At 33.3% G+C, this 12418-nt stretch overlaps 1 protein-coding gene and 1 long non-coding RNA gene across 2 annotated transcripts in view; one reads left to right on the forward strand and one right to left on the reverse strand.

Annotated features, from left to right (window-relative positions):
• The window catches only part of LOC133640392 (uncharacterized), a 404767-nt gene that overhangs the window by 193812 nt on the left and 198537 nt on the right, over positions 1-12418 (reverse strand). The gene's annotated exons all lie outside the window — the stretch shown is intronic.
• The window catches only part of tfap2b (transcription factor AP-2 beta), a 33737-nt gene continuing 29826 nt past the window's right edge, over positions 8508-12418 (forward strand). The window contains exon 1 of the mRNA XM_062034847.1: positions 8508-8571. Within this exon, the coding sequence (XP_061890831.1) occupies positions 8524-8571 (48 nt within the window). The 5' untranslated portion in view covers positions 8508-8523. The remainder of the gene's footprint in view (positions 8572-12418) is intronic.

The raw sequence follows: 12418 nt of genomic DNA on the forward strand, positions 1-12418 counted from the left end.
TAAATGTCTATTAATGTAGCGACGTGGTTATCAAAGTTAAGGATTGTTGTGATTTCTGATCATTTGTGAGGGCACCATAGTGGATTCTGTGTGTGTGCTTGTTGGCATAGTACAGCACATACAGCAGAGTTTAGTTTGTTACTAAAGATAAAGTTGATCCTTCACCATCTTCTTATGTTTGTTTGATATACAGTACTGTACAGCACTTGCTATTGTGTTCAAAGTGCACAAACTTTTACTAAAATATGGACTTTTGTCGAGGGTGGAACCAATTATTCATATATACATTGTTTCCTTTAGAGACATTTGCTTCACTTGACAAACTTTTCCATTTACAAACCCTGTCCAAGAACCATTCAAAGTCCGTAAATCGAGGTTTCAATGTAACGGCTTTCAATTTCTACATTACGTTTGACCACCAGATGGCACTATTTTTTGCCACATTCAAAGCATGCAGGAAAAGGTCTGCAGCGTGTTACTTGATATGCATTTTCAGACAAAAGCAGTTTCAAACAGTGGGAAGAAATGACATTGGATCAAAAAAATCAAAGTGGGATAACGTGTGTGTGTGTGGGAAGGATTTTTAGGGGACCTTTAGGGACAAACACATTTTTAAGACCTCTTAATGTTGGTAAAGTAATGCCTTCTTTTTTATAGCCATTTACTCTTTGTCGACATCTGGAACCTAACGACGAACTAGTTGATGTCAAAAAGGAGTTGCATGTCTGTTTAGCTTCTATTCATCACGTTATTTACATAATAATGAGCGTGCATGTTTGTTCACCTCTCTCTTTGTTGTCTTTGTCGCTGTTTGGCTTCAATAGCAGAGAACTGAAGAACTCTTCTTCATAGCTGGCGGGCGTTCCCTCATTAGAACACCTTGTTCCCCAAAATCCACTTAAAAAGGCGACAAACTTTGTTTCTTTTAACAGGAATTCTTACCCCTTAAGAAGTACAGTCGGTTGAGATATTTTACTGATTATTTTTTGATATTCTGCAGGCTTTAAAGTAGGAGTGTTAGGGGTTATGATTTGTTGAACGCCACAATATTGTCACAAAAAGGGCCATTTTGGCAATAAAAGTATTTTTTATTACCTTTTTTTTTTTACCATAGTGGCATATTTTTATCCAATAGGAGCAGGGTTCAGTGTGTGCAACAACTGAAACTTGCAAAGCAGCTTTGATGGCGGCTGCGTCCCACAGGAGACGAAGGACGTCAGCAAACAAATATTAAGATGCAGACAGTAGCGCCCCCCTTTCCTACACACACACACACACACACACACACACACACACACACACACACACACACACACACACACACACACACACACACACACACACACACACACACACACACACACACACACACACACACACACACACGCACACACACACACACACACACACACGTATTGTTTGCAATATATGCCAGCAGGCACAAAATCTGACTTTGAAACAATGTTGCAAAATAGTTGTATTCGTAAATTAAGACAATGTTGATGTCTAATGTTGGTTCCACGTTGTTGGTTGAAAAATGACCAAAATGTAATGCCAAATCAATGTCACAACCTGACATTGAAAAAACGTTGACAAAAAGCATGTTGTTGCAACGTTGTATTTGTGCTGTGAAATATTATTTGGAAAATTACCACAATTCAAAGGTCAAATCAATGTCAGAATCCAACATTGATTAAACGTTGACAAAAAGCATGTTGTTTCAACGTTGTATTTGTGTTGTGAAATATTAGTTGGAAAATGACCAAAATTCAATGGTCAAATCAACATCAGAACCCAACATTGATTAAACGTTGACAAAAAGCATGTTGTTTCAACGTTGTATTTGTGCTGTGAAATATTAGTTGGAAAATGACCAAAATTCAATGGTCAAATCAATGTGAGAATCCAACATTGTTTAAACGTTGACAAAAAGCATGTTGTTTCAACGTTGTATTTGTGTTGTTAAATATTAGTTGGAAAATGACCAAAATTCAATGGTCAAATCAACATCAGAACCCAACATTGATTAAACGTTGACAAAAAGCATGTTGTTTCAACGTTGTATTTGTGTTGTGAAATATTAGTTGGAAAATGACCAAAATTCAATGGTCAAATCAACATCAGAACCCAACATTGATTAAACGTTGACAAAAAGCATGTTGTTTCAACGTTGTATTTGTGCTGGGAAATATTAGTTGGAAAATTACCAAAATTCAATGGTCAAATCAACATCAGAACCCAACATTGATTAAACGTTGACAAAAAGCATGTTGTTTCAACGTTGTATTTGTGCTGTGAAATATTAGTTGGAAAATTACCAAAATTCAATGGTCAAATCAACATCAGAACCCAACATTGATTAAACGTTGACAAAAAGCATGTTGTTTTAACGTTGTATTTGTGTTGTGAAATATTAGTTGGAAAATGACCAAAATTCAATGGTCAAATCAACATCAGAACCCAACATTGATTAAACGTTGACAAAAAGCATGTTGTTTCAACGTTGTATTTGTGCTGTGAAATATTAGTTGGAAAATGACCAAAATTCAATGGTCAAATCAATGTGAGAATCCAACATTGTTTAAACGTTGACAAAAAGCATGTTGTTTCAACGTTGTATTTGTGTTGTTAAATATTAGTTGGAAAATGACCAAAATTCAATAGTCAAATCAACATCAGAACCCAACATTGATTAAACGTTGACAAAAAGCATGTTGTTTCAACGTTGTATTTGTGTTGTGAAATATTAGTTGGAAAATTACCAAAATTCAATGGTCAAATCAACATCAGAACCCAACATTGATTAAACGTTGACAAAAAGCATGTTGTTTCAACGTTGTATTTGTGCTGTGAAATATTAGTTGGAAAATGACCAAAATTCAATGGTCAAATCAATGTGAGAATCCAACATTGTTTAAACGTTGACAAAAAGCATGTTGTTTCAACGTTGTATTTGTGTTGTTAAATATTAGTTGGAAAATTACCAAAATTCAATGGTCAAATCAACATCAGAACCCAACATTGATTAAACGTTGACAAAAAGCATGTTGTTTCAACGTTGTATTTGTGTTGTAAAATATTTGTTTGAAAATGACCAAAATTCAATGGTCGAATCTACGTCACAACCCAACATCGATTAAATGTCGTCAAAAAGCATGTTGTTTCAACGTTGTATTTGTGTGGTAAAATATTCGTTTGAAAATGACCAAAATGTAATGCTCAAATCAATGTCACAACCTGACATTGAAAAAATGTTGACAAAAAGCATGTTGTTTCAACGTTGTATTTGTGTTGTGAAATATTGGTTGGAAAATGACCAAAATTCAAAGGTCAAATCAACATCAGAACCCAACATTGATTAAACGTTGACAAAAAGCATTTAGTTTCAACATTGTATTTGTGTAGTAAAGTATTCGTTGGAAAATGACCAAAATTCAATGGTCAAATCAACGTCACAACCCAACATTGATTAAACGTTGACAAAAAGCATGTTTTTTCAACGTTGTATTTGTGTTGTAAAATATTAGTTGGAAAATGACAAAAATTCAACGGTTAGATCAACGTGAGAAACCAACACTAATTAAACGTTTACAAAAAGCATGTTGTTTCAACGTTGTATTTGTGTTATAAAATATTTGTTGGAAAATGACCAAAATGTAATGCTCAAATCAATGTCACAACCTGACATTGAAAAAATGTTGACAAAAAGCATGTTGTTTCAACGTTGTATTTGTGTTGTGAAATATTAGTTGGAAAATGACCAAAATTCAAAGGTCAAATCAACATCAGAAACCAACATTGATTAAACGTTGACAAAAAGCATTTAGTTTCAACGTTGTATTTGTGTTGTAAAATGTTAGTTGGAAAATGACCAAAATCAATGGTCAAATCTATGTCAGAAACCAACATTGATTAAACGTCGTCAACAAGCACGTTGTTTCAACGTTGTATTTGTGTTGTAACATATTAGTTGGAAATTGACAAAAATTCAATGGTCAAATCAATGTCAGAAACCAACATTAATTAAACGTTGACAAAAAGCATGTTTCAACGTTGTATTTCTGTTGTAATATATTAGTTGGAAAATTACAAAAATGCAATGCTCAAATCAACGTCACAACCTGACATTGAAATAACGTAGTCAAAAAGCACGGTGTTTCAACGTTGTATTTGTGTTGTAAAATATTAGTTGGAAAATGACCAAAATTCAATGGTCAAGTCAAAGTCACAACCCAACATTGATTAAACGTTGACAAAAAGCATGTTGTTTCAACGTTGCATTTGTGTTGTAAAATATTAGTTGCAAAATTCATTGGTCAAATCAATGTCAGAACACAACATTGATTGAACGTCGTCAAAAAGCATGTTGTGTCAATGTTATGTTTGAGTTGCTCAACATCAGGACCTAATTCAACCAGTTCTCAATGTTGTTTCAATGTCTTGTGCTTGCTGGGATGTGTGTACAGGAAACCACATTAGAATCCCGAGCACCTAAAAACCATTGCGACTTCGCCCGAGATTCTGCACATTGACAAACTGTAAGAATGAATTGAAACCAAAGTTTGACAAGGGCAATTAATAATTGAAAGCATTGATTGATTGGAGCGTGATGCAGCACTCATTCACATGATGCCATTTTTATATGTTTGGGAGTTGGAGCAAATAATGTTTAAGAAGTGATTCAGAGATGTTTGTGACGTGTGCAGCTTAATTTAGTCTACTTTTAGGAGTACCAAGTTGTCCATATGGAGCTCCTTTTTTGCAGTGTTTCTCCCCTGAACCAATAAGCTAATGCAGCGACACATATTTAATGTGCATAAATGACATATATTGTCAGTTATTGGTTTAATACATATACTAATAGTCAGAATATGATCATATTAAAGGGTAACTGAGGAAAAGTTGAGCCACTGGCCCACTGCTAATTGACTTTAACGTGGTGTTCTACTGCTACCCTGTGGCCAAATACTGAACTGCAGCATATCTGCAAAAAACAGCACATATTTTTCCCTAAACTCTGATGCAAAATAAAAACAAAAAAGAACGTTTGATTAAAAAAGTAAAAAGGTTGAAGTTGTCTTAATTTTTTTTTTACTAGTTTACCTCGTAAAAATGTATTTATTATCAATTACATTCATAAAAAACCCCACAAGACATTGAAAAACTATTCAAATTGCATTTCATTTATAGATTCATATTATTTGTATGTATTACCGTGTATGTATGTTATATCAATATTGCCTACTTGCGCTGTCGTCGTTGCACTTAATGCCAACATGAATGAAAATGATAAATCTTAAATCTTGTGATAAGAGATTTTTTAAAAACATACATTTTATTATCTTCTTGTTATGTATAGTTATTTTTTGTCTGTTTTAGATTTTAATTCACATAGGTTTACTTAGGATAACCACAACAATAAAAAAAAGAGTTTAGTTTATGAGTGTATCATTTGTAAATTTGTTTTAATTTATAGACTACAGAAGAATACTGAAATATTAAAAAAAATATAAAGTTTTTTTAAAAAAAATACTGTATAATATTTTGTATATGGGGCTTTGTGGTGTTGCCAGTGAAGTATTTACTTACAAAAAAATCAAACATGCAGTGTTTACATAAGCATGCAGGCGGAATTAAGCAGAACCTTCAGAAACTCATCAATCCCAGTTGAGGTTTAAATAAAAGATACAAAAATGTGGCTAATGAGTAGGATGGCAATAAAAAGGCTGGATACGTAGTTATTATAGTGACATGTGTGGTATCGTGTTATGTATGCTGATGCATCGTGTGTCAAAACCCTGCAGGACATCCACAACAAACATGCCTCCAGACCTCCAGACTGTCAGGACATCTGTCATGGCTGACAGTCATATGCCCTTCTGTGTGTGTGTGTGTGTGTGTGTAGGATTGAAGGAGAATAGATGAAGCTTTGGCAGCAGGTCATTCTAGAGTCAATGGCAACAGCCGGGTTTTTTTTAAAACATTTATGTCAAGGAGGCACTTTCTTGGACTCAGCATCAAGAGCTAACCAGTAATAGAGAAAATACACACAGAGCACAATTTGAAACAATATCCTGAAGAGCTTAACCCAGGAAGACAACACACATTGAAAGTAGGTCATCAAAGCAAAAATATAAATTATACAAAATATTAATTTGTACATTTTTATTTGTATTTAATTGTATATAGTTTTGAATCTGTTTAATCTTTAAATTGTATTATACTGCACTGTGTTTAATTTTCTTTGTTTTAAATTTCGTTTTAAATTTATAAAATTATAATTTTATTATTTCATACAATGTGCATCATTTTTTTGAAAAGACACTTGTTTAATTAAGTTACTGCAGAAGGCTGCATTAATGCCTTTTGGCCACTAGGTGGCACAGCGCGTACACGTTTATGTACATAGAAGGGATGGTGAGGTTGCGAGAACGATTCACTACTTTGCAGGTACTTTTCTTTATTAGAAAACATCTATTAAACGAATATTTATTTACCAATGCTCTAATTTATTCCCAAAACTACATGTGAATGTTGTCTTTGTCTCCAAACTTAAGTCATTTTGATAAAACGCTATACAAAGGATAGGAAGGATAAGCTTAGAGACATTTATAAGACCACACATATGAATGATATATATCCATAATGACTGGCCTAATGTGACAATTTAATGAGTAATGTTTCATATTTTAAGTTATATTACATTTTAACACAAGAAAAGTTATGATTTCAATCTCAATCTTGATAACCTTAAGTAAAAAGGTGTATTTTATCACTTTAAGACACATTACTGCTGGTGCTCAATGCAGACCATTTGTTTGACTAATTTTTGCTCAGACTGAACCCTACTAGGGCCCACTTTAATAAATAAACCCAGCAATCATTTGATTTAAAACTGAAAACTTGAATCACATGTGTAAAAAGTGGGTGATTGGATTAATATAGAAAATGAACTATGTCAGTTTTGGGGGTTGAGGCAGTTTTCAGAGGGGGAAGATAAGTCTATTTGTTGTTGTGAATATACAGTATGTTGCAGATTTAAACCTCTACAGATTACTGACAGGGTGACTTTTGGATAGAATTAAGTCTCGGTGTGGGAAGTCCGAAGAAGAAACATGTGGAAGAAAAAGGTTTAAAAATAAAAAGTAAAATAACAAAAGGGAAATAGAAGAAACTGGAAAAAAACAAGTAATTAAAAAAAAGAATAAAAAGAAATGGAAAATATAAACAAGAAACAGAAACCAAAAAAAAGGAAAACGATTTAAAAATAAAAGAAAAAGAAAAAAAAAGGGAAAAAGAAAAAAGCTAAATAAAAAAACTAAACAAATAGCAAAATAAAAAACGGGAAAAGGCAAATAAAAAAATTAAATACAAATAAGAAGTAAATTAAAAATAAAAAGAACAAAACGAAAAAGAACAAGGATCAAAAGAAAAAATGGAAAAACAAAAACAAAAAAAGAAATAGAAAAAAGAAAAATAATAAAGAAAAAGGAAAATGTTTAAAATAAAATAAAACAAAATGACAAAAACTGGGAAAAGGCCAATTTAAAATTTTTAAAAAAAAAGTTTAAAAAAGTACATACTGTAAAAGAAAAAAGTAAAAAGACCTAAAAGAACAAAAACAATAGTTAAAAGAAGAAATACAAAAATCAATTAAAACTGAAAAGAAAACAAACATAAAAAGAAAAGGAACTAAACAATCACAATGAAGAAAAAGTAAAAGAAAAGAAGACATATTCAAACAAAATAACAAAAATAAAAAAAAACAGAAAAAGAAAAATGAAGAAAAATAAAACAATTTAAGTGAAAAAGAAAAAACTAGTAAACGAAAAAGTAAACGAAAAAGTAAAAGAAAATAAGATGCAAAAAGAAAATGAAATCAAAAAGAAAGAAAAAAATACTAAAAGACAAAACAAAATAGAAAGAAAAATTGAAATGAAAAGTAAAAGGAAAAAAAAAGAAAAAACAAAAATAAAAGGATGGAAAATAAAAAGACCAAGAAGACTTAAGAAGAATTACATGGGCCGTGCGGGCCCTAATAAAATATGTGAATACCAAGAAGATACAGTATGCATGTGCATAATCTGAGAGCTTTTGTCACCATGTCACTAATATCAGGGAATATTTTCTGCAGCAAAAACCAAACAAGAGAGAGCAGAATAAAAACGTCATAAGTGGTAGGAAATGGATGGATGGATGATGTTGTGTTTGATGACTGACTTGTTTGAACATCTGAGGAAGGAATGATGAGCTTCAAAGTTATGATGAACTTCAAACATGTATGGACAACACGACCTCATGTCTTGTTTATCATGAACGTCCATGACGAAACGCTCTTCCACCAAGCCCATCTTTGCAGAAGGTGGAGTGAAGGCGTGTGAGAAGGACTGAGAGAGGGAGTGTGTGTGTGAGAGAGAGGGGGAGTGTGTGTGAGAGGGAGAGAGAAAGAGAGAGAGAGAGAGACTGAGGGATGTGACATCTCTTCTTCTCTTGCATTCGGTTAACGACAGCGGAGAAGCGACCATGCTGTGGAAACTAGTTGAGAATGTCAAGTATGAAGATATTTACGAGGTAATGTTGACGTGCATTTTTATCAAAGCATGCTTTACATCCTTTCTACATGTGTTTGTTTGCATGGACAGGTGTGGGCCTGCAGGTGTTGCCATTTAGGCCTGAGGTGTGTCGTGGTTCATTCAGGGGACATATAGATGTTGTTTCCATGACTTAAAATAGGGAAATCATTGTTTGGTAGCCTGCATTTTGTCCAGTAATGATGGTGAAGGCGCGTGGGATGGAGCTATGTAAATCATGTTGGCTTTTATCCCACAAGTATAATAGAAGAAAATCGCCCCGTGAAGAGAAAAGGGCCCCCGGTGTCTCCTGGCGCACATGGCCTCTCTCCCACGGCCTGTGAAGAGAGCGCCCTAATGTCATTAAAGTGGACCCCAGGATCACAATGAACGCGCCTTTTGACTCGTGACACGGTTCACACGAGACCCCCACGCGTCACCCAGGAGCGCCTTTTTTTTTTTTTTTTTTACTGCTGCCTTGCCATCCCAGCAGGGACAGGACATTAAAACAACGTTGATTACACACGTACATGTCCTTTAAAACTGACTTTGAAACAACGTTGAAAAATAGTTTGTAAATTGGGACAACGTTGGATCCACGCTGTTGGTTGGGAAATGACCAAATGTCAATGGTCAATTCAACGTCACAACCTGACATTGAATAAAAGTCGTCAAAAAGCATGTTATTTAATGTTGTATTGTTGTAAAATATTAGTTGAAAAATTACCAACATTCAACGTCACAACCTGGCAAAGAATAAAACATTGTTAAAAAGCATGTTATTTCAACGTTGTATCGTTGTTGTAGAATATTGGTTGAAAAATAACCAAATTTCAATGGTCAAATAAACGTCACAACCTGACATTGAATAAACGTAGTCAAAAAGCATGTTATTTCAACGTTGTATTGTTGTTGCTGTTGGATATTGGTTGAAAAATGACCAAATTTCAATGGTCAAAACAACGTCACAACCTGACATTGATTAAACATTGTTAAAAAACATGTTATTTCAACGTTGTATTGTTGTTGTAGAATATTTGTTGAAAAATTACCAAATTTCAATGGTCAAACAAACGTCGTCAAAAAGCATGTTATTTCAACCTTGTATCGTTGTTGTAAGATATTGGTTGAAAAATTAACAAATTTCAATGGTTAAATCAACGTCACAACTTGACATTGAATAAACGTCGTTAAAAAGCATGTTGTTTCAACGTTGTATTTGTGTTGTAGAATATTGGTTGAAAAATGACCAAATATCAATGGTTAAATCACAGTCACAACCTGACATTGAATAAACGCTGTCAAAAAGCATGTTATTTAATGTTGTATTGTTGTGGAATATTGGTTGAAAAATGACCAAAATTCAATGGTCAAATCAACGTCACAACCTGCCATTGAATAAAAGTCGTCAAAAAGCATGTTATTTAATGTTGTATTGTTGTAAAATATTAGTTGAAAAATTACCAAAATTCAACGTCACAACCTGGCAAAGAATAAAACATTGTTAAAAAACATGTTATTTCAACGTTGTATCGTTGTTGTAGAATATTGGTTGAAAAATAACCAAATTTCAATGGTCAAATAAACGTCACAACCTGACATTGAATAAACGTAGTCAAAAAGAATGTTATTTCAACGTTGTATTGTTGTTGCTGTTGGATATTGGTTGAAAAATGACCAAATTTCAATGGTCAAAACAACGTCACAACCTGACATTGATTAAACATTGTTAAAAAACATGTTATTTCAACGTTGTATTGTTGTTGTAGAATATTGGTTGAAAAATTACCAAATTTCAATGGTCAAACAAACGTCGTCAAAAAGCATGTTATTTCAACCTTGTATCGTTGTTGTAAGATATTGGTTGAAAAATGAACAAATTTCAATGGTTAAATCAACGTCACAACTTGACATTGAATAAACGTCGTTAAAAAGCATGTTGTTTCAACGTTGTATTTGTGTTGTAGAATATTGGTTGAAAAATGACCAAATATCAATGGTTAAATCACCGTCACAACCTGACATTGAATAAACGCTGTCAAAAAGCATGTTATTTAATGTTGTATTGTTGTGGAATATTGGTTGAAAAATGACCAAAATTCAATGGTCAAATCAACGTCACAACCTGACATTGAATAAACATTGTTAAAAAACATGTTTTAATGTTGTATTTGTGTTGTAGAATATTGGTTGAAAAATGACCAAATTTCAACGGTTAAATCATTGTCACAACCTGACATTGAATAAACGCTGTCAAAAAGCATGCTATTTAATGTTGTATTGTTGTAGAATATTGGTTGAAAAATGACCAAAATTCAATGGTCAAATCAACGTCACAACCTGACATTGAATAAACATTGTTAAAAAGCATATTATTTCAACGTTGTGGTGGTGTTGTAGAATATTAGTTGAAAAATGAACACATTTCAATGGTCAAATCAACGTCACAACCTGACATTGAATAAACGTTGTTAAAAAGTATGTTGTTTCAATGTTGTGTTTGTGTTGTAGAATATTGGCTGAAAAATGACCAGATTTCAATGGTCAAATCAACGTCACAACCTGACATTGAATAAACGTCGTATTTGTGTTGTAGAATATTAGTTGAAAAATGACCAAAATTCAACGGTCAAATCAACGTCACAACCTGACATTGAATAGACGTTAAAAAATATGTTGTTTTAACGTTGTATTCATGTTGTAGAATATTGGTTGAAAACTGACAAAAATGCAATGGTCAAATCAACGTCAGAACCCGACATTGATTAAAAGCCATCAAAAGCATGTTGTTTCAACGTTATGTTTGAGTTGCTCAACGTCAGGACCTAATCCAACAAGTTCTCAACGTTGCTTCAATGTCTTGTGCCTGCTGCATCATCTCCTGATAAACATAATAAGTGTTGATTATGTTAAGAAAGTGACTTTAAATATGATTGGAACAAAAGTGTCAAACTGTGGTACGAGTACCAGTAAAGGTACACGGGCTCTATCAAGTGGTACACAGGGAATATGTCATACTGAAATAGTAAGCCAATACATACAGAATACATGTACAAAAACAACATATTTACAATAAAATTCCATGGAGGTAGCAACAATGGTCAAACTCAACAACACCTTTTTTGAACTCGATTGTATTTATCTCGCTCTTTTATTTACACACTGTAGTGGTACGCGGGCTCCGTCTAGTGGTACTCGACAACACCCGAGATAATGCTGTCAAATGTTTTTTTAATTTTTTTATCTGATTATTCATGATTAATCACAGCTATTACCCGCTTGCATAATTTAAATTAACGTCAGGAAACAGTCCAATATTTAGACACAAATGCAGTTTTATCTAAAGTTTCGTCTGTTTTTAATGTGAAATCAATTTAATGTGAAATTGGGGGGGGGGGGGGGGGGGGGGGTTGGTGCAAAAGTAAAGTTTATTTACTGTGGCAAAATTATTATATATACCTGTATATATACTTTTTTTTTTTTTACAGTGTTCTTCTTCTCTCCCGGTTTAACAGCATACCGCCACCTACTGTTCGAAAGTGTGCCTATGGAACCCCTTAAGGGACAAATCAGTTTGGATTGACAGCAATGTGTTGTGGTATCACTCAGGACTACGATTACAGCGTCACTGTGACATGACATTAAGTTGTGATTCGGATACTATAAACTAATTAATGATTTATTTTAATGCTGTAATATTTGTATTTGGTACTGAGTGAGTAAAATACAAATAAAAATGGAATTGGAAAATTCACATAGTTTGCTGCATGTGTCATGTTTTACTTTAAATTTACCAGGGTGCAGTGGACACTTTCTGTGTGTTCCACTACTTTGACAACTTACCATTT

Source organism: Entelurus aequoreus, linkage group LG23 (genome assembly GCF_033978785.1).
Source record: "Entelurus aequoreus isolate RoL-2023_Sb linkage group LG23, RoL_Eaeq_v1.1, whole genome shotgun sequence".
NCBI classification, from domain to species: Eukaryota; Metazoa; Chordata; class Actinopteri; order Syngnathiformes; family Syngnathidae; genus Entelurus; species Entelurus aequoreus.